The sequence below is a fragment of the Vanacampus margaritifer genome, chromosome 5, assembly GCF_051991255.1.
Source record: "Vanacampus margaritifer isolate UIUO_Vmar chromosome 5, RoL_Vmar_1.0, whole genome shotgun sequence".
NCBI classification, from domain to species: Eukaryota; Metazoa; Chordata; class Actinopteri; order Syngnathiformes; family Syngnathidae; genus Vanacampus; species Vanacampus margaritifer.
This window is the reverse complement of record NC_135436.1, coordinates 14,258,142-14,281,027: the sequence shown is the minus strand read 5'-3', so window position 1 is coordinate 14,281,027 and position 22,886 is coordinate 14,258,142. Positions and strand designations below refer to the sequence as shown.

At 40.4% G+C, this 22,886-nt stretch overlaps 1 protein-coding gene across 2 annotated transcripts; it reads right to left on the bottom strand.

Moving 5' to 3' along the window:
* Positions 1–60: 60 nt before the first annotated feature.
* On the bottom strand, positions 61–22,559 carry numa1 (nuclear mitotic apparatus protein 1). 2 transcript variants are annotated; one of them, XM_077565874.1, is made up of 25 exons: positions 22,462–22,559; positions 22,216–22,304; positions 22,052–22,137; positions 21,900–21,973; positions 20,794–20,882; positions 20,548–20,622; positions 20,354–20,447; positions 20,111–20,270; positions 17,926–18,065; positions 17,071–17,182; positions 16,251–16,368; positions 15,391–15,531; positions 11,975–12,088; positions 7,964–11,851; positions 7,672–7,881; positions 6,785–6,975; positions 6,524–6,661; positions 5,294–5,399; positions 3,818–4,007; positions 3,538–3,674; positions 2,633–2,917; positions 2,446–2,547; positions 721–993; positions 441–487; positions 61–212 (listed from the first exon to the last, which is right to left on the bottom strand). In XM_077565874.1, exons 2-24 carry the CDS (start codon positions 22,255–22,257, stop codon positions 452–454), a joined length of 6,801 nt encoding a protein of 2,266 aa, XP_077422000.1. In that variant the 5' UTR covers positions 22,258–22,304; positions 22,462–22,559; the 3' UTR covers positions 61–212; positions 441–451. The 2 variants fall into 2 exon arrangements, with proteins under 2 accessions (XP_077422000.1, XP_077422001.1); XM_077565875.1 differs by lacking the exon at positions 441–487.
* Between the last annotated feature and the right edge of the window lie 327 nt (positions 22,560–22,886).

The following is a 22,886-nucleotide window of genomic DNA, read 5'->3' as shown; positions in this document are numbered from 1 at the left end:
ATGAAAAAAAAAACCTTTGTATTGAGTATTTGCTGGAAATCAAATGTACAAATGGCACAATTTGTCATTTAAAAATATTTTAATATGTAAAGGCAGTGAGATTAATGAAAACATTAAAATAAGGTCATGGTAAAAAAAAATAATAATAAAAGTGCATAAATCGTAATTTTAACTGTTGAACTGTTGAAACGTCACATCCTCCTCCCCATCATCTGTGGGATAAAAAAAAAAGATTAAAATACAGAAAAACATAATACAATTAGTTGCTATTTAAAAATAGCACTGTCTTAGCAGAAGCGTTTCCACCCAATAACTTGATCACCAGAGCATGTGAAAACACCCTCACCGTCAGTGTTTGTCATTAAGTGTGAGCCAACCACAAGACACCACAAGCAAGTAAAAGCACCATGCAAATCATTTTTATTGATTGGATTATAAACCTCGTCGTTCTTCAAGGGAGATTTTCGTCATTATTGCACACGCTCTTCTGAAAAGAGGGTTAGGTTTCACTAGTTAGGGGTTTCACCATGACTGAACATTTGCAATATCAATTGATTAATGGGATGAATTCGAAACTTAGAAGAAACAAATTCAATTTATTGCTGGGAAAAAATTTGAACACTTATTACAGGATTCTGATGTAAATGTTGATTAAAGATTAAAGAAGTGAGTGGGCAAGCAATTCTTTGCCCACCTCTACATTCAAGGACTTGCCCTCACCTTGCGAGCGCTCGCAGTCAATCGTGGCGACTTTGCGGACTTGTTTGCAGTTTGAGGTGACTTGAAGCTGCCTTCCTTGCCAGCTCGACTCGCCGCAGCGCGGGAAGTGGCGGCCTTGCCCACGGCATTCACGGGAGACGTCTTTGAGGTTTTGCCCGGCGACTTCCGGCTGGAGTTGCGGAGCTTATTCAGGCCTTTTTTCAGATAGTTGCTGCTCCTGCTGTTCTTTGGCGTGTTCTCGATGCTGAACATCATCGACTGCCTGCGTTCAGCCTGTGAAGAGGAAGGAAAAATGATCAAATGACTTGAATGAACGAGCCGTGGATCAGCGAACAGTGTGACAGATTTTAAAACTGTAGCGTATGCAAAATGGGGTCGGATGTCGGTGACAATTGCTCACTCTGATTGGCTGTGTCTGAATGCCCACCCTCATCCCATAACCCTCATTCGCTATATAGTAACCTAAAAAATATATAGTGCCCTTTAGGGGTGTTAGGAAAAATCTATTTGGCAATATATCGCGATTTTACAGCGCGCAATTCTCGAATCGATTCAATATGGGTCTGATTCGATTTTTAAACATCAATTTTTTTATGGGAATATTCAACAAAATGTCTTTCTTAGGGTTAGGATTTACACTTTGAGCATGGAAGAATGTTATATTAATAGAATATTAAGCCTTAATATTTTATTTCAGTGCTGTTCAAACATGAAACAGACTGCAAGCTGTTTGTTAAATGCAGCTCATTTATAAGCCTGAATTTTCAGATAAATAAATAAATGTTTATACAAATCTTAAAGTGTACATGTACAAGTTTACGGATTTGTATTTTCTAAATTTGAGTAAATAAATAAAGGCACCCCTCCAAAATGGCGTGACCCCTTAGTGGTCACATTTGGACACGGCCCATGACTGCGGTTTTTAACGTTCAACGGGGACTAATTGGCCATATTTAATGAATGTTATGTGAAGGTTCATGGTAATCTCCATCGACAAGTATTTGTGCGCATGCACAAACAAGCTTTGTTGCTACTCTGTTTCAGCAACTTCGGGGAAAGTGCTTGCTTGCTTGCGAGTGACATTAGTGGCTTGATTTTATGGCGTGACGCCAGCAAGGCTTTTTATTCCTCCTTTCTCTCCTCTGCGATGAAGTGTAACATGAACGAAAAGAGGTACAACACCCCTGGTCGTACATTCAATCTGTTTTTACCTTCGACTACAAAAAAATAAAAAATTGCTATGCTATGTGCTGTCATCTGAGTGTGCCTAAAAATGTCATAATTTCAGCCTACAATTACTCTATTTGAACTTGCACGGTTTCAAAGAAAGTGAGTAAAAGAGTTCATTCAAAAGCCATTTCTTCTGCCACAGAATTCCGACTTCCGTAAATCACACACCTACGCCATTTCCGGTTAATATTGTTTTTGGTTACCAAGTAACCAAGTCATAACTATGCTTAACCAGTGACTATCCATAAATGAATATCTATCCTTCCATTTTCTATGCCGCTGCCTTATACTATTCAGGGAGCTGAAGTCATTTCGAGCTGACGTTGGGCAAAAGGTGGACCACACCAGTGTGTCGGTCCAAGGTCAATCTCTTTTTTCACACGCAGAGAGAGAGAGAGACAACTATTTGCACAGTCAGATAGTGGAGCGAACCATTCGAACTCAGTGACCCATGAACTAAAACATTACACAAAAAAAACCTTTTGGCAAACTTACTGGACTGAGGGCAGGATGAAGTTGAGAGTTGGACGGTCTGCTGCCGCTGTTCTTATTTTTGGGAGTGAGCGGGCGGGGGAAGCAGCTGGCCTTCAATTTTTTCTGAAAAATAAAATGATTGCCCACAGTTTAAAAGGGGAAAAATTCAAACAAGCCTTATATTTGACTACATTGCAAACAGACTAACCTCAGGTGACATTGGAGGAACCGATAACGTTGACGTCGACCGCTTTGTGCATTTCAGCTGAGAAGAGCTGACTGATTTGGACGCTGGGTAGTCTGCCATCAAGGACAAACGGTGAGAACGGATGCTGGCTGTGGCGCTGGACTGCCCCGCAGCGAGGGAGTGGCGGTGGGAAGCCAGAGAGTCCTGCAGCTGGCCTGGCATGACAGATGCGCGACGAATGGTCTCGGTGGGGTCGCCTGTACGGACATCCTCGTCGGTGAAAGCGAAGATGCTCTTGAAGCCAGTCTGAAGTGAGACAAGGGTTGGAATTGATACCATAAACTGGCATTAATCATTTTGATGTAACTGGATTTGCAGGGTCTATACCTGTGTACTAAATTGTTGCTACCCTTCTGCTAATGAAAGAAAAACCCACAGTGGTCTCGGAAACAACTTGAATCAAGCTAACGAACAGATCTGCACATTCCATCAATGCCCATTTTGCTGACGAATGACAGATTGACGATTACAGTTTGGTTCAGCTTGAAATCTTGACGATGATGGAAGGGTGCCCCGACTTGACGATTGCCGCCGCCCACTCTGATCTGCACCTCAGCAGGACGCCATCATAATTGATGCGTCCAAGTCCAGTGAAATATTTCATGTACATTCAAGGTTAGACTTAACTCTTTTTTTATTTGAAAATTACATTTATATATTTTGACAGGGATGCATTGGAAACGTTATCACTGTACTCTGTGTGCCTCGCTACCATTTTGAGGTCTGACAATTTTCCTAATATCATTTTATACATGCCGTTTTCATGTTCATGATGTAAGCATATGCAATAGCGTTTACAGGTTGCAACGATATGAAAATGCATATCCTAGTGTTTACTATACAAGATAAGCCCCTCCTCTACCAACCTCAAACTCTAAACGGTAGCTGCTCTTGAGATGAGGAGGGCAGGCTTTGTTCCTGGCTTGAAGCTCAGCAATCCTCATCCAGTCATCAGATGCAGCATCTGGCTCATTCTCTGCCCCGACGCAGAACGTGCTCGTGGCTGTACATGTTAGAAAACAGAAAAATGAGTTTAGAGTCATTTTGAGCCTCATCTAAAGATCAGACCATTAAAAAGACAGACAGTAAATAATACCGTTGATAAATCATATGTCTCTACTGTTTTGCGGCTAGGTTGAAACCTACGCTGAGAATGGATTGCGCTCCGCCGATATCCAGGAAGACCGATGAGCTGGTCGTTGGCAGCGCCGGCCATTTTAGCGGGCGTGTCAAAAAGCTCCATGGATACAGGACGCGCACCGGAGAGGTCGGGCTGCGAGCGAGCTGAAGCCAGGCTGTAGAACGTCTCATCAGTTTCAACGCCGCCTGGAGTTTTCTGGACCCCAATGAGAGTTTACCACATAGCTTAAAGAAGAACGTTTGACTGCGGTACTTTCTAAGAACATGCTAACAGATTAGATCATTTATTTGACAGTATATAAGGATCCTCTGTTCATTGGGTTTTATTCCTACAATGGCAACATAACCAGATTTGTAAGTCAAAATGCCCCTTCCTAACTCTTCTAACCAATCTATGACTAACCTAAACTAAAGTCATAATTACAGTTAATTGAATATTTGTGCAAATAACATTTCTTGGCCAAAATGTATGTGGCGGCTGTGGATCAGGAGGTAGAGTGGGTCGTCCAGTAACCGGCGGGTCAGTTGTTTGTCATGTCCTTGGCCACTTCTCACACCTTGGCGCCAGTGCCACTCACTTGGTGTTTGGCTGCTGGTGCGACTGTTTGGTGGTGGTCGGGGCCACACACTGACAGCCACGCTTCCGTCAGTCTGCCCCAGGGCAGCTGCGGCCTACGTATGTAGTTTACCGCCGCCAGAGCGAGTGCATGAATAATGCATCTATTATGAAGTGTCTGAGTGTACAGATTCTGAAAAGCGCGAAATAAATCTGATGCATTATTATTATTATTATTATTATTATTATTATTATTATAATGACAGTAACCAATAGGGGTGTGCCAAAAAAAAACGATTCACATAAGAATGGCGATTCTCATTTAGTACGATTCAGAATTGATTTTAAATGTCCCAAAATCGATTTTATTTCAATATTTTTTTACTGTCTTGCCTTTGTCTGTGTGTGCCTTTATTTGGAGCGCTGTTCATGTTGTACCCACTTTGGCCACTTAGGGGCAGTGTGGTTCCACACGGTCTGATACACTGTTAAGTTGTAGCCACATTAGAGAGTAGAAGGAAAAAGTCACAATCAAGTTATTCCAATAAAAGTTTTTTTCAGCGTGGAGCCGTTCTTTTGAGTAATAAAAGCGCTAATTAGCATTAGAAAGTCAGACTCGAGTTAGATCATTACAATTCCTTGCACATCTATAGATTGAAGCAAAAATCATTGTCAATCTAATCATTTTGAATCAAAAATAGCTCTTAATCAAAAATCAAAAAAAATCTATCAAATCAAACCAAGCATGCCTTTTTGTGCTGCATGACACTATATTATTCCACTGTGGAAACTTGTTCATTGCAGGCGGTTGTTAACATTATGTTGGTACAGTTGTAAACAAAAGATCCTTCGATAGGAGTGAAACGCAGTTCTGGAAATGCAGTTTGTTCAAATATTTAAGTTTAGAAGCATGTCAACAAGTTTACCTTGGTCATGGTTATGTTTATAACCTGTGTTGTCCTCCGTCTTTTGATAGATGATGATGGATTTATACAGCGGAAATCCACTTCTGTTATATCTTCTGTAGTGGTTCTAGACAAAGCAAATGTATATGCCTTATTTCTTTGTCTTATCATATTTACGTTTATTGTTACCTTACAAGTTGTAATTGCACCACAATTACAAATGTACACAATGTAAAGTAGAATTCCTAAGGCTACGTTCACACTGCAAGCAAATGCGACCCAGATCAAATTTTTTTTGCCCAAATACAACCTGTATCTGACTTTTTTATGTCAGTCTGAAGGGCTCAATTCCGATTTTTCCATATCCGACCTGGGTCACTTTCATATGTGGTCCTAGATCGGATACGTATCCGAAATTTTGAAATTTGACCGCTGTTGTAACTTTATATTTGACTTTAAATTCAATTCCACTTAAAACATGAAGTATAAAGATGACATTTGTGGTGGTGATAATAGTGATTTAGCCATGCAGACGGCTCATTTATTACGCGCGGCAATGACGTGACGTCATCGTTTTTCTCTCAGTGAGAGGAGGCACTTGAACAGGCTCGCCTTATTTTCACAAAAAAATTCGACCTCCTCCCGCATCACTCCTCTGTAGATATGAGATCATGATGGGAAAAATATGAGCCCCGTCCGCAAACACAGCGTTGTGAGTGATGTTATATTTTCTTCTGCGCATGCGGGCCACTTTGTAGACGCATTACAGCAGACAGACTGAGGGCGCAATGAATAGGTAATGCGAACGCTTACTAAAGAAAAATCGCATTTCACCCCCCAAAAAATCTGAATTGAGCATTAAAGGTGTGTAGAATTTTTCAATGCTCACTCATTTTAGAAACCCACTATTAATTTCAATATAAATGTAAAAAAAAATGTGTCCTTTCATGAACGGATATTAAAAAAAAAAATTATATATATATATATATATATATATATATATATATATATATATATATATATATATATATATAAAATCGTAGTCTATTGCTAATTATATTAGATAGGTTGCGTAATGTCTTACAGAGGGTTTCACCGCCATCTTATTGCACAGTTACCCGATGGAGAGGAACTTTGTATTGTACCTTGTATTCTAATAGTTCACCACTAGAAGGCACTAAAGTCTACACACTCTCCCTTTAAGACCTGCAGTGTGAGCGTAGTCCAAGTCCTCATAACACTGCCATTTACCTGTCGATATGTCTTGTATTTATCGGTGTAAAATAAAGAGTTTCCAGTGACTCCGCCTTCAGACCACGATTTTTGGCTGCTAGTCTCTCGGAGCTACGAACAAGTGGCGTGCTTGATTCGTCAGGCGCCGAAAGCTTCCTGCAGAATTGGAGGACAAATATGCTATTTAAATTAAGGTTCACATATTTCTGTCATGGATGATTTTGTCACGTCTTTTCCTTAGATTCATTTCTGTTCACTTTTTACTTAGCAAAATGCAACCTTGTGTTGTTCAGCGAATCTTCAAGGGAGCTTTGGTCCAGACTGTCCGTGCTCATAACTCTCTTGGGCTCCGCTTTCGTGTGAACATGCGAGTGTGAGCCCGGAACCTGCAAGCAACACGACTCAGATGTGCCTGCTTCATGGCCAGGGACTCGGTTGTGTGCACACGAGTTTAGGTCAACAGAGGCCACCTTCACATAAAAGGAGAACATGCATTACTGTTTACTTAGAAATATGCATTCAAAACAAATCAAAAAAAAAAGTACCGGTTGTTAAAAACTAATTTGTCACAATGCATTTACAGCAATACAGAGCAAAGCGCAGACCGGACGCAGCCTGGCTATTCAGTGTTTCCCACACCATGTTAATACTTGGGCGGGGCACCCAAGTAAATTGGCCACCACAGAAGAACTTTTCCAGAAAATCTATTAAAAATAAAATATATTTTAAAAGAAAAAACTTGTCGCGACAGGATGTAACGTTAGTTAGCCGTTGCTCACTTCGTGATCGTGAGGCTAGGGGAGACGCAGTAACAGGACTGAGACCCACCACCCGTCCCATCGCCCCCGCCACCATCGTCCACCCACTCAAGCAGATTTCGATCTGTGGGAAACACTGCTATTACAAGTCAACTGTTTAGATTATGAAAATTTGGATCGGCAAAAGAAATATGCCACCCCTGTTAATCCGAATGGATCGGCCTTTTCAAGCCGATAGAAGTTTTTCTATCAAGAATTTTCCTTCCATTAAGTCATTCAGCTGTGTAATCAGAATACATGGCGCCATGTAAACCCACAGAGAAAAAAAATTGCATTCTACGAGATTTCGATTAATGGTTCAGCTTTAAGTTGCGCAACAAATGACGCTGAACAACAGGCAAAACCAACCTGTGCCTCCAAACGGGTCAGCTTGCTCAACATGTTTTTTTCCTGGCTTTGGGCCTTTTCTAATTCCAGCTGAAGCAGTTTGAGCTCCATACTAGTGGCCTTCACCTCGCCGTCTCTTTCTTCCAGGGAGTGCTTGAGCTTGGCAACCTCCTCTTGGCTATCTTGGAGAAGCTGTTTCTTGTTATTGTAGTGACTCACTGCCTTCTCCATCTACGACATTATATTTGCACTTTAGTCAGTGACTGGACACAACGGTACCAATGAGTGCGCGTAGACCTGAAATGACACCTACCTGAGTTTTGTAGTGTTCCACAGCCTCTGTTTTAGCCTGCTCAGCTCCGCAGAGTAAATTATTTGCCAGTGCCAATTGGTCTTTTAGCTGTCTGATTTCCTTATACAGCAAATCTGACTGTAAAGAACCTTCTTCTTTCAGTGTGGCCACCTGTTGCTCTTGAGCCTGCATGCGGAGCCTCAGCATGGTTAGTTCCTCTGAAGAGGATTCCGTTAGACTGTGATACTTGTTTCTTTCCTTTGAAATCTCCATTTCTTTGTTTGCCACAAGATTAACTTTTGCTTGGACTTGTTCTTCTGTAGTTTGAAGAGATTCAGTGACACTTTGTATTTGGCTCTTGAGACCCTCAATCTCATTCTTCAGCACCTCAGATTGTTTGCTACTCTCTACCTTAAACAAGTCCAAATTGTCTTCTTTAGTTTGGATTTCCTTCTTGAATTGCTTGGCCTCCTCCACCAGTTCCATGTTTTGCTTTTTGAGCGCCTCCATGTGGAAAGTGTAATTTTTCTCCAGATTGACAATGAGATCTTCTTTGGCCTTCACTTGGTCCTTTGCAATCCGGAGAGAATCATTCATACTCTGCAGTTGTTTATCCAGACCATCATTCCTCTCAGACTGCATGGAGCTCTCAGTCACAATCAGGCTGAGCTGTTCCTCCTTGGCATGCAGTTTTGAAGTCAGTTTGCTCACCTCTTGTTGAGAAGAAACCATCTGTGTCTGCAGCGTCTCTATTTGCAGAGTACTCTCCGAGTGCTGCTTGGCAAACAGACTGTCCTTGGATTTCAAATTCTCCTCAGCGTTCTTCAAAGATGAACTGAGGCTTTTCACCTGTTCCTCCAAACTTTGGATGTCTTGATGAACAAGCTCTGACTTTTCTGAAAACTGCTTGTTTAATGAAGTGATATAGTCCTCTTTAGTCTGGATGTGCTCCTTCGTGGTCCTTACACTCTGTTCGGACACAGTCAGTTGCTGCTGCAAAAGGTCTTTTTGACCAGCACTTTCTTGCTCCTGCTTCGCAAGTAGATCCTGGAGCGATTGAACCTGGTCCTCAGCCTTTGTCAAAGAGTTATTCAGACCTTCAACTTGACCTTTTAGATGGTTAATCTGTTCTTGGAGGACTTCAGACTGCTTGGCCTCCTCCACCAGCTCCATGTTTTGCTTTTTGAGTGCCTCCATGTGGAACGTGTTCTTTTTCTCTAAATTGGCAATGATATTTTCTTTGGCCTTCACTTGGTCCTTCGCAATCCGGAGAGAATCATTCATACTCTGCAGTTGTTTATCCAGACCATCAATCCTCTCAGACTGCATGGAGCTCTCAGTCACAATCAGACTGAGCTGTTCCTCCTTGGCATGCAGTTTTGAAGTCAGTTTGCTCACCTCTTGTTGAGAAGAAACCATCTGTGTCTGCAGCGTCTCTATTTGCAGAGTACTCTCCGAGTGCTGCTTGGCAAACAGACTGTCCTTGGATTTCAAATTCTCCTCAGCGTTCTTCAAAGATGAACTGAGGCTTTCCACTTGTTCCTCCAAACTTTGGATGTCTTGGTGAACAAGTTCTGACTTTTCTGAAAACTGCTTATTTAATGAAGTGATATAGTCCTCTTTAGTCTGGATGTGCTCCTTCGTGGTCCTTACACTCTCTTCGGACACAGTCAGTTGCTGCTGCAAAAGGTCTTTTTGACCAGCACTTTCTTGCTCCCGCTTCACAAGTAGATCCTGGAGCGATTGAACCTGGTCCTCAGCCTTTGTCAAAGAGTTATTCAGACATTCAACTTGACCTTTTAGATGGTTAATCTGTTCTTGGAGAACTTCAGACTGCTTGGATTGCTTGGCCTCCTCCTCCGCCAGCTCCATGTTTTGCTTTTTGAGCGCCTCCATGTGGAAAGTATAATTTTTATCCAAATTGGTAACGATATCCTCTTTGGCCTTCACTTGGTCCTTCGCAATCCGGAGAGAATCATTCATACTCTGCAGTTGTTTATCCAGACCATCATTCCTCTCAGACTGCATGGAGCTCTCAGTCACAATCAGACTGAGCTGTTCCTCCTTGGAATGTAGTTTTGAAGTCAGTTTGCTCACCTCTTGTTGAGAAGAAACCATCTGTGTCTGCAGCGTCTCTATTTGCAGAGTACTCTCCGAGTGCTGCTTTGCAAACAGACTCTCCTTGGATTTCAAATTCTCCTCAGCGTTCTTCAAAGATGAACTGAGGCTTTCGACCTGTTCCTCCAAATTTTGGATGTCTTGGTGAACAAGTTCTGACTTTTCTGAAAACTGCTTGTTTAATGAAGTGATATAGTCCTCTTTAGTCTGGATGTGCTCCTTCATGGTCCTTACACTCTCTTCGGACACAGTCAGTTGCTGCTGCAAAAGGTCTTTTTGACCAGCACTTTCTTGCTCCTGCTTCGCAAGTAGATCCTGGAGCGATTGAACCTGGTCTTCAGCCTTTGTCAAAGAGTTATTCAGACATTCAACTTGACCTTTTAGATGGTTAATCTGTTCTTGAAGGATTTCAGCCTGCTTGGAACTGTCCTTCTGCAAGATGACAAGTTGCTCATTTCTGGCCTCTATCTCTTTACTAAGGTCATGCTTAAGTTGAATTTCCTGTTTAGCACTTTGGACAGATGAGGTAAGATTTTCAACTTCCACTGTCAACGACTGGATTGTATTCTGCAGAATGTCTTGCTGATTAGAATGCTCCAAACATAGCTGAGCCAGCAGTTGGTCTTTGGTTTCAATGTCATTTTTGTTTTTCAAAGTTTCAACTGTACAACCTTTAACCTCTTCTTTGAGGAAGTTAATTTGCTGATCTTTATCCACCAAATTTGATGTTAGATCATGAAACTTAGTTTCAAGAACTTTCAACTGTTCTTTGGTCTGATTAAGGAGGCATTCTTTCTCTCTACTAGTTTCCTTAAGGGTGTCCAATTCTTGCTGCAAAGTCGCATTAAGGTTCTGTAGTTCCCTAATCTGCTGAGCTTTCTGTTGCTCCGTCTGCTCGAGTTGAAATTTAAGATGATTAAGCTCTTCTTGGAGGTTTTCAGACTGCTTGGAACTATCCTTCTGCAATATGACAAGCTGCTCATTTCTGGCCTCTATCTCTGTACTAAGTCTGCAAGCTTCATCCTCACTGGCTATAATCTGTTGCTGGAGCGCTTCCCTCTGCTTGATATTCTCTTGTTCTGTTTTAGTCAATAGGTCACGCTTAAGTTGAACTTCCTGTTCAGCGCGCTGGACAGACAACATAAGATTTTCAACTTCAACTGTCAAAGTCTGGATTCTATTCTGGAGAACGTCTTGCTGATTAGAATTCTCCAAACGTAGTTGGGCAAGCAGTTGGTCCTTTGTTTTGATTTCATTTTTGTTTTTCATAGTTTCACTTGTAAAAACGTCAACTTCTTCTTTGAGAACGTTAATTTGGTGATCTTTTTCCACCAAACTTGATGCTAGATCATGAAACTTTGCTTCAAGAACTTTCATGTTTTCTTTGGTCTGATTAAGGAGATATTCCTTCTCTCTACTAGTTTCTTTAAGGATGTCCAATTCTTGTTGTAAAGTAGCAATATGGTTCTGTAGTTCACTAATCTGCTGAGCTCTCTGCTGCTCCGCTTGCTCGAGTTGAAATTTAAGATGATCAATCTCTTTCTGAAGGGCTGCTCTCTGCTCAGACATTTCCTTTTCCAGCTCTTTCAAAATAAGATCCTTGGCACGAGCAATGTCTTCAATATGCAGGTTTTGTTGCTCCATAAGTTCTTTCTGTTGGGCAATTTCTTGCTCATATGCTGAAAGCTGCAGCATTTTGGCCTCCACATTGGCCTCAGCCTTCTTCAAGCAGCCGAATGTGCTGTTCAGCTCATTCTTTAAGTGGTCGATTTCACGCTCCAGCTCATCCCTCTGACAATTTGAAAATATAGGTTTTAAACAAGCTTGTACATTTAGCAAACACTTTTATGAATTACTAAAGATCATGCATTAAAAATACGTTAAATTTGTGTAATCCATGATACAGTACTTTACCTCAATTACAGGCCCCATGTTCTCTCCTACATCTTTCTTTCTGGCTGCTCTAATTTCATCTTCTAAACATGAAAGCTTTCCCTGCAGGATTTGAATTTGTTCAGTCAGAAGCTCCTGTAATGAAACAAAACCTTAACATTGAAATTGTCATATAAATCATTGACTAAACTAATGGTCGGTAGCCAAAAGTGGGTCACGGGGCCCAGAATGGGTTGTTAGAGGGGCTTCTCAGTTTATACATCAGTAATTAGTAAGAGGTTTAGAGGTTAAAAACAGGGTGAAATGAATTAGTTTACACGAGTGGTCTCAAACCCGCGGCCCGAGGCCACTAGCGGGCTCAGCTGCAAGATGAAATTTTTACTAGGGCTGTCAAAATTAAAGCGCAAATATTTGCTTGGTAGAAAATAGTAGTAAAAATGCAATTAATCGTTATTAATTGCGGAATATTGTGTGATTATTAGTTAGCATTTCAATTTTGTGAGTCCACTAAGACAGTCCCAAAAAGCTTCGCTGGGCTGGACAGGCTCCCGTCACCTACAGTATGTCACCAAGCTCTGTGTTACTTACGCCGCACCAGCGAGCTAGCAACGAGCTCTGGCTGGCTAGCTAGTGCAGGTACAAACGCTGCGGAGTCGCTATTAGGTCAGCAACCATCACATCCATAAGTAACAAAAGACTGATATTCAGACTCAATATAGCAGTTTTACTTTCTTTTCAAAAAGTCATCTGAGCTTTAATGAGACACTTTGAGTTGACACCCAGCTGTTATGATTTTGATGAGTCTGTGCCACAGGTCGTTGATCTGGGAACTAAATTATAAAATAATTACTTAGATAAATTAATTGATCAAATGAATTACTAAATTTTTCCACATACTAGTTTTTTAGTTTGATGCATTAAATTGTATTTTTCTATGTATGTTTGAGATGCCCCAATGTGTGAGTGGTCAGTGAACACGAACGCTAATGATGTACTTTTTTTTTTTCGCGCGCTTCTCTTGAAAGAGGAATAAAATTATTTGTCCTCTTTTCGTGTTCCAAAATTTGAAGACAGATTTAATGTAAGAAAAAACACCTTTGCAAAAATGATTTTTTAATCTAACAGAGATCTCTGGACATCGTAACAGACTCCAATTCATCACTTAACAGGTGGAATTCAGAGCGCCGAATGTGTCTCTTCCGCGTGTACAATGGCTTCTTATAGTTAAAAGACTTTCTCTCTTTTATTTGTAGACAAAACATATCTCTGGGTACTTTTCCATGAGCAGATGGCGAAAACAGAGTCAGGAGTGCGTGTTCGAAACAGATTCTGTTCTCAAGGACGAAATGTGTTTTCGCACAAAGCGCTGAGAAGGAACTTTTTAGACTAAATAGTATGTCCCATCTTAAGGTCAGATTATACCGAAATCAACACCATCTGCTCTGCACAGGACACAAAACATTTCGACAAGGTTAATATAAAGAATTAAAATGTTAATAATGTGTAACAATGGTTAATATATGAAATGAAAAATTAAAAATGTTATAATATCTATCACTCTCCACGCAGCTATCGATCACTGAATCCAAGCACTTTTTTTTTTGGGTGCAAAACCTAAAATAAAAAAACACAAACGTGTGTTCTTCCTGTATTCAAATACAAACAAACGTACAAATTTTGCACTGCTGTCACTCACAGCGTGTGCACTTCTGTGACGAGTGATACAAGTTATTTTCAGGTCCAACTAGATTGGCACCAACACTGGCATTAGCACAGCCAATAGAGATCTGGACATCACGTGACTATTTCTCTGAACATGCCCTCCTGTGACAGGAAAGTAGCAGCGCAGTGTTAATGGACTACAACGGAATTGGCGAATGTGGAGATTAAACGAGAAAGTGAATCAAAAGAGAGGTTAAAATAAAACACCAGACTGCAGTGTGACCTCCTGTCTCCTGCAGTTCATTTAGTCTACCCCATTTGGACCCCACATTTTGGCGACGTGCGGCGGGCTTAGTGTTGTCACGATACAAAAATTTTGACCTTGGTACTATACCTGAATAAAATACCTCAATACCAGTACTGAAACGGTATCGACAAAAATCCAAAACATAAGCAAACGCAGCAAAAAAATTTTTTATTACCGGCAATTCAAAATATTAGGAAGTATACATGTTAATTTATGTAAATACTGTATATATTTATGTACATACTGTATGTGCTTTCACATTGCATGCCATGTTTTTGAAGTACTGTATTTGACTGCATTTGATGTCCGTTTTAAATATTGGTAATACAGTGGCACTCCCTTGTCTCTGTTCTTCTCCATTACGCTCCCAATTAGTCGAATGCGTAATCAAATACTACAAACTAGTGTTGCACGGGATACCGGTACCGTACCTTGATGTTTTGGCGTCAAAAACGGCTCGTTATCATTTTTTCTTAGTACCGGTACTTAAAAAAATAAATACGAGACAGCCAGCCAACTCTGTTGTAAAGGCAGGTACACATACACGCATGGCCGCCTGTCTACCGGTATGCGGAAAACGCCTTAAGTAAGCGACACGCCTCTTTTAGAGCGTGTGCGAGAGGCCGCAGGAAGATGGCTTTGCGCACTGAAGCGCTCGCTGGACGTGCACTTCTCATAGAAAAGCATGAAGCGCTAATTCAGCTTATTAAGTGTAGCGCTAGCTGGCCGTCCACTCCTCATTGAGAAGTATGACGCGCTAATTAAGGCTCCACGGGAGCGCGCAAGCAGAGCGGAAGCTACGCGACAGCATTGGTATTGCCTATGCATATTTTCAATAAACACATGAAGAACACACGTGTGGTTTTCAATTTTCAGTTTTAGAAACGTTTTGTAACAAGAGCAAATGTTTTTTGCGGAGAAGCAGAAGAAAAAGCAGCAATCATTCGTGCAGTGGACTCAGAAAAGGCATACAGTAGGAAATCACAGTAATGCATAGAAAAAGCTTTCACCAAACCGGGAGTGCGCATCGGGTGAGTACGCTTCTGTATGTGAATAGATTGTGGACGCCTGGGCACTGTTGTTCGAGCTTTCGCGAAAGCCGGCATTATGGCTAAACAGCCGCACAGCGACGAGACTGACTCCGATAATGACGAGGAGGAACCTGGCATGTTTGAAGGAGAAATTGCTCAGTTGTTCAATTCGGATACAGAAGATGAGGACTTTGATGGATTTGTGGATGAAGACTGCTCAAAAAAATAAAGTGAGTACATTGTTAAATTGTTGAATAAAGTCGAACAAAACTCACTATTTTGCTCCTGCAACCCGTTTGTTTTAGCAAGCATGCGCCCAATAATGCGGTGCGCTTTATGTATGGGTTACATTAAATAGCCCCCGTCCCCCCCCAACGTCGAGCACCGCTGTTGACAAAATTCTTAGTAGAAACACTACAGTGTGTGTACACCCCTACCTTTTCTGCAGTGGCTTGATTGAGTTCAGACTGTAGGTCATCTATTCTGGCTCTCCACTCCTCTTGGCCAGCTGCTTGGGTTTCTGTCAGCCGTCTAACTTCAGCTTCAAATATGGACAGCTGTGCATACGCCGTACGCATCTGGGGAAATACATAATACTAATGCTGTTATTTAAAGTTGGAGAATGCACTACCTGATCACAAGCCCTCACACTCACAAAAGTAACAATGCAGTAAATAGGCAGGAGAGTAGTACAGTGGTCCACATTCCAAGCCCTCTGCTACATAAGAAATAAAGCCTGCATTTCAGAGTGGTAACGGCTTGAGAGTGTGTTTGCAAACTAGCAAATTGTCGCTGTCCTGTAAAAAACTGTTATGTCCATTTTTGTCTTTTTTTTTTTTTACGTTTATGGAATTAAACTGAAAGCAGACACCCCCTCCCCCCTTTTTTTTTTTTTTTTTTTAAATGGACATAAATGTTTATCACGGGACAACAAAATGTTTTTTTGTCAGGGCTCGCTCAGGGTTGAAAACTGTCACAGACAAATTTTGGGGAGGCAATAAAAAAAATTTGCAACTGTCTTTACAGCCGTTTGGAACATTTACCATCCCCTGACGAAAAACCTACATTCGCTATGTTTTCAAAGACTCACAAGCTTTCGCCACTCAGAGAGATAAATTTGAGACAGCATTTGACATATCCTTCATTTACAATGCTATAATTGATTATCAAGTTATTCATTAATTTTAATAATATATTTACATCTTAGATTGAGTTACTCCTTAAATATATATTTTATTCAAGGAGCAATATTTACACACATTCATTCAACATGATGATTCGAAACAAGTGTTTATACCTGTGAAGAGAGGACACCGTTCTCCTCTTCAAGTTCACAGACTTTTCGCTCCATCAGTGAACAGTTATTTTTACAGTCTTTGTTTTCTTTAAGAATTTCATTCAGTCGCTGTTGTAACCTAAAAGGAAGAAAAGCGGGAACGGTGATTGACAACACACTTAAGTACTGCACTGAGGTAGACAAATATTCTTCATGAGAATGACTAGGCTTTGCGATATAGTGCTTACGTGGCTAGTGAAAGGAGAAAGTGAAGCCTTTGTAATTTCTTAGATTTCTACACAAAACGGTCATAAAATATGGTCTGATCATTTATATCAGAAGAATACTGTAAGCAGTCTGCTTAACCACTGCACAATTATGTTTTCATATACCGGTATTTTAATGAAAATAACGTGAACAATCACAGGACAGGGAGGAAAAAGCAAGTGAACCACTGGATTTTATAATTTTATAAAGTTCAGCAGTGCAGCTTCTCTGCCAATGAGTTGCTCTTCTCTGAAATAAAATGGAATGAAAATGCAGTTCATCCATTTTCTACAGTGCTTGTCCTCATTAGGGGTGCAGGGGAATCGCATTAGATCAAGTAAAGCACAGTTGGTCATAATTAAGATGTCACTATCAAGATATCAGATTGTCATTTAATTGCCTACCTGAAAAGCACATTTGTTTTTTAGTGGTTATGTTATGCTTTCTCAAAGAAGCCCAGTGAGTCGGCTCAAATTTGAGTACAAGAAGGCGAATTCAGATTGAAATCCCTCATTCAGGTTTTGTCCTGTGTTTAATGTTTATAATGGTATTCAGAGAGGTAAGCTGGTCTTACGAGCAATTCTTGGTCTCAAGTTCATTAATTTGTTCCCTGGTAGAATGCTCTTGATCGCTCTGCTCCCTTTTCATCTTGTCCAGGCGATACTGCAACTGGTTAATGTGAGACTCTGGAGGAAAACAAGTGGAAAAAAAAGAAACAAAAAACATAAGGAAACGCATGCAAGTTCACTTGAACATTCATTTTCTATCACGCTTGCTCTTACTACAAGTCCTTTATAAGATGGAGCCAATCCCAGCTGGCATTGGGTGAGAGGCAGTGTACACTTGAAGCCAACCTTTCAATTTCACACCTATGGACAATTTAATCTCAAATTAAACTAATATGCATGTTTTGGCATGTGGGAAGAAGACAGGGAGAAGAACTTTGCGAACGTACTAATGTGGTCTCTGACGGACTTCGAACTTAGGTTGTTATATTCTATTAGTTCATCACTAGATGTCAATTGATTCTACACACTGTCCCTTAAAACTGTGAATTTATTTGGGCACCGTATAAACAAATTAAATAAAAAATTTAAAAAAGATCTGCATTGCAGCCTTTGCAAGTATTTGGAAATTGCATTCTACTAGTTTGCAATGTCGATTTGAATTTGATTGATTATTCAGCCCCTCTCAACAGCCTACACAGGTAGGCCTGGAGCCACATTTCAAACCCAGAACCTCAAAACTGTGAGGCAGGAATGCCAGCATATTGGTTACCATGCTGATCATGGCAACCCAATTTAAGACCAATCAGTTGAACATGGTTAGGATGATTCCCCCCCCCTTGCTTAAACCATCAAGAAACCGAGGGCTAACAACGGCAAAATTATGAAAAACCAGGATTGTAATATATTAACAAATTCATTACCATTTTGTGCAATGAGGCTAATCTTGCTGGTGAGCTCTCGCTCCAGTCCATCCCTATATTCTCTCTCTTGGATCATCTGCCCCTGTATCCTCCTCAACTGGAATTTGGGGGTGGTCATTAAATCCTGAAGAGGAGATTTGCTGTGGGAATAAATAATAAAGTAAAAATTATTAATAAAACTTACAAATACAATGCTTTAATCTAATGAACTGTCTCACTAATTAACACACATCGAAGTTTCAATTCATTTATTTATTTTAATCGTAGACAAGCAACTTTTCTTTTTTAATGCAAACAAAAAGTGCAGGAACTCCCAGGGTCTATAGCATGCCTCAAAGTGCAATGATAACTTCAACAAATAAATAGTTCCCTAAAGTTTTCGAAAGTCAAGTTTTCCAAAATCAATTCGGCAGTATATCGCGATATTACAGGGCGCGATTCTCGAATCGATTTAATATGCGGCCGAATCGATTTTTAAACATCAATTTTTTATGGGAATATTCAACAAAACGTCTTACTTAGGGTTAGGATTTACACATTAAACATGGAAGAATGTTAAATTAATGGAACATTAAGCCTTAATATTTTATTTCAGTGCTGTTCAAACAAACAGACTGCAACCTGAATTTTCTGATAAATAAATACATTTTCATACAAATCTTACAGTGTACATGTACAAGTTTACTGATTAGTATTTTCTAAATTTGAGTTTAAAAAAAATTGCAATAATCAATTTATAGTTTCCTATCGAGATTAATTGGTATCGAATCAGATCGTGACCTATGAATCGTGATACGAATCGTATCGACAGGTACTAGGCAATTCACACCCCTACTAGGGATAGACTGATAATCGGCCCAGCAGATAATCGTCTCTGATATTCAGCATGTTATGAATATCGGCATTGGCCTCTTTTTTTGTTTTGATGGCCAATATATTAAAAACTGTTATTTTTGCTCCGATGGGCGCTTTTCTCCTCCGTCTACTCGGAGTAAGCGGCTGTTGACTCCCTGCAGCATTGGCGCGCCCACAGCACCATCTGATTGGTTACTCGTGCAGTGCTAACAGCCAATAAGCAGCAATTAGCTGCTATGAGCTAACGGCTAGCTCCCGGATTAACGGCTATTAGCCGTTTTTTAGCGGCTATTTGGGAGTTATCCCAGGGTTAGCGGGTGGGTGAACAGTTAGCCCACGAGCTAATACTTAGCTCGCGAATTAGCAGCTATTTGGGAGCTAGCGTGCAGGTGAATGGTAAGCCTGCGAGCTAACCGTTAGCTTGCGAATTAGCTGCTATAAGACCACGAGCTGACCAGCTAGCTCGCGAATTAACGGCTACTTGGTTATCCCGTGAGCTCATGGTTAGCTCGTGGGCTAACCAAACCGCCGTTTTTAGCGGCTATTTGGGAGCTATCCTGGGGTTAGCGTGTGGGTGAATGGTTGGCCCACAAGCTAACAGTTACAGTTAGCTATTTGGGAGTTGGCATTATAGTTGGGGCAAAAGCTGATGGCAAAAAAAAAACCTTTAACATGTTGCAAATCACAAAAGCTGTTTAAAAAACATGGCCTTGAAGGCATTTAAGCAGTCAAGTGCTCAAGTTTTTATTATTATTTCATTATTAAAAATTTGGACACCAACTTTTTTCCCCATGCAAATGTACAGTATATCAGCTTCAAATATCGGTTATCGGCCTCCCTGACTACCGATAATCGGTATCGGTCCTGAAAAAGCATATCGGTCTATCTCTAACAAATACCGAGGAGAATTCAGCTTGCCGAGTAAGGTTACAAAACTTGTGCATGCCTATCAAACTTTTGTTTTGACCAATCATAGCAACAGATGAAAATGTCATTGTTGTTGCTGTCATAATTTTTATTTATTTATTTTTTTTAAACGAACATCCTTACCAGCTAAAAATGTACTAAACACCCCTCACTGTTCTTTACTGAACAAGGAAACTGAGTCATTCTGCAAGAATAGAATTAATTGCAGAATCTATACATTCGTCTATGTGAAGTTTGTTTGTCTCCTACGGCCTCTGCGTTATTGTTTTCGTCACAGACGCATCCCCCCGTTTAACGCTTAAGATTTGTCAATAATTTGAAAAATAAATAACAGACCCACAAGGGGAGTGATCAAAACTAACAATTTTGTGGTTGGGTGGGAGAGTATGAAATTGTATGATACCTGACAGAAGATGATGCCACTGTATGCATTTCCACAAATGAGATTTTCTTTATGCGATGGAACACAGGGGACTCTTCATCTGAGAGTGAAGAGACGGTTGACGCACCGGAGGAAGAGGTGCTTGTCATGCGCGCTAATATTTCATCAGTTACAGGCAAATCTGAAAGATGAAAAAGTGCATCCAAAGCCTGAAGAACATGTGCTCAAATGCATAAGAAATGTCGAAATCAATGTGACACTCACTGCGCTTTGCCAAGTAGGCATCAAGGCTACTGCGCAGATAAACACAGCCATCACTCTCCATCACAAAAGAATCAGTCAGATTTGCAATCTCCCTCTGACAAGCAAGAATGCAAATATGATTACGATGGCACAGAATGGACGAAAAGAAAACGCATTAACACAGCATATTCTCAGTGTTTTAGCAAAAACCGTACCTCTACCTCCCAATCCAAGGTTTTAAGGGTGCAACGTCCACTCATCATGTCATGGTAAAACAGCAACAAAACCACCTGGAAATATAAAAGAGCAGGTCAGACTTTCTGTATTACCTTGTGATTTGCACACTAGATTCACACTACAGCAGGAGCAGGTTTAAATAGAGTACATACTAAAAACTAGGAAAAAATTGAGTAATATTATAAGATACAATAAGGATGCAAAAGTGTTTTCCCCACAAGTACCTTTGCAATTTCCACAGTCAGGTTGATTCCATTTCTTATGTTGTCCCAGGATAATGGCGTACCTTTGGTTGGACTAAATCTGCAATCCTCTGCCAACAACAAGGTATTAAGGTAAATAATGGTTTTCAGTGACCGTAACCGGCAGCTTGATACTTAGGGTTTTGGTGAGAACTGATGAAAAACTACAAGTATAAATGCAAGTGGTCGCCCCATAGGTGCCACTTTATTAGCATCAAGGTTCAAATCCCGCTCTGTATCTTTAAAAAAAAATAAAAATCATAAATTTTAAACTATTATAACTATTTTTAACACTTCTTGCAGCCATTCAGGAGTTGTAAATGAGCCGGTTCGTTTAACATTTTTATTAAAAAATTGAAAAGTTTATACAGTTGGGACTGACATTGTCCTAACAGCCACAGCCGCCTCTTTTCACGTAGCTTTCAGTTTCAATTTGTGTGTCACTGAATATTGTCTGTTATCGGCATTACCAGCCTACTATGTAATTGATTAACTAATTGATTCATGACGTCAAGATCAAAATTCCGGTTTGAGGAATTTCTTAAACATACAGGTCTGACGACGATTTTACAACCTTGCAGAAGCTCAGAGTTGCTGTAGATATGTGTCACGGTGAGTTGAAGTAAGCTTGTGTTTCATAGTGATAAAGTTGACGTGACTTTGCAATGCTAAGTGCTCGTGAGGCGCGTGTACTGTATATAAGACGTTCACGGCAAAATAACGCTAGCAGGAGAGTTGCCGGTCACAGCAAAAATAACCACTGTCTTTTAGATAAGACATTATTAATTGAAAAATACAGTGTGCAGTCAAAAGGAACAACTGAATAATTGATATATATTTTTATCTGAAAAAAAATTGTTCCAGATTACTTTACAGTCATTTAATTCCACGCACTTGTTGCATTGTCTGGGACAACACTCACCTTGGCACAACACCCAAAGTATTGTGGCACACCTGCCTGCTTGCTTGCTTGTCTGACTGTCTCCTTCTCTACACTACAGTACTGTGACAACTACGACAACACAGTTGTATTGGGGGGGGGAAACAACAACAAAAACATGCCCAGGCAGATCATGTCAAAAACTCACTCTCCACAAATTCTTCAATGAGATTAAAACGTTCCTCAGTTGAATTAGTTAATGGTGGGTTTGGTTCATTTTTCCTGAAAAGAAACGGAATGAAAACAATAGTAAGCAACAGAGGCCATGTTCTGAATAAACGTAACTGCTAATGCACTTACAGTTTGTAAATGATACGAAGTAGTAACTCGCCATCTTGTAACTCTTCGATGTTAATTTCTCGGTGGGTCGATGTAATATTATTGACCTAAAAACAAACCATGGTGGAGGAGGTCAGGTTAAAATCTTTCACTAAATGCTACGAGCCACGTTGGCGTCAACATACCCAGCTAAGTAGAGCCTTAACGCCCAGATTAATAAGAGGCATCTCGGCGGACCCTTCCTATCAATCCGGTAGGGAGGATGAAGAACTGGCTGTTTTGAAGGGAAAACACACAAACTCAAAAACATCCACGACAAAATGGTCGTTTTCTGTCAGCTCGCAAGGATAAACATCTCCGTTAAATTGTACTAGCTAGATATCATTAACGTGTCGAAAATAGAGATTGTTTTGTTGTTAAAACCGACTTACCCCAATAATTAAATCATGTAATCTTCGCTCAACGTAAATACAGGTCTGCTAACTTTGGAGATGGTATGAGACAGTTCAACGGTCCCTTGAACTCGAACACATTTTAAAACAGGTCCAAGTTAAACCAACCAATCAAATTCGCTGGAAGACGCATCTTAAAATAAACTACTATGATTGGGTAGAAGGCCGGAAGCTGTTTGAGAGTTGCGCTTGTTTTAAGACCTGGAGAGCCAGACGTGAAAATGTCTGGCGAAATTTATTTTATTTAAAATAAACAAACAAAATCGGCCATCCATCCACCAACTTATCATCACAGGAACTAACAAGGAACAATACCCCTACTCAAGCTAAAATAAATAAATACATTTTCGTGTGGGCCATGGTGTTTTGTTGAGAGAAGTTTCGCTTCCGTGACCATATCAAGT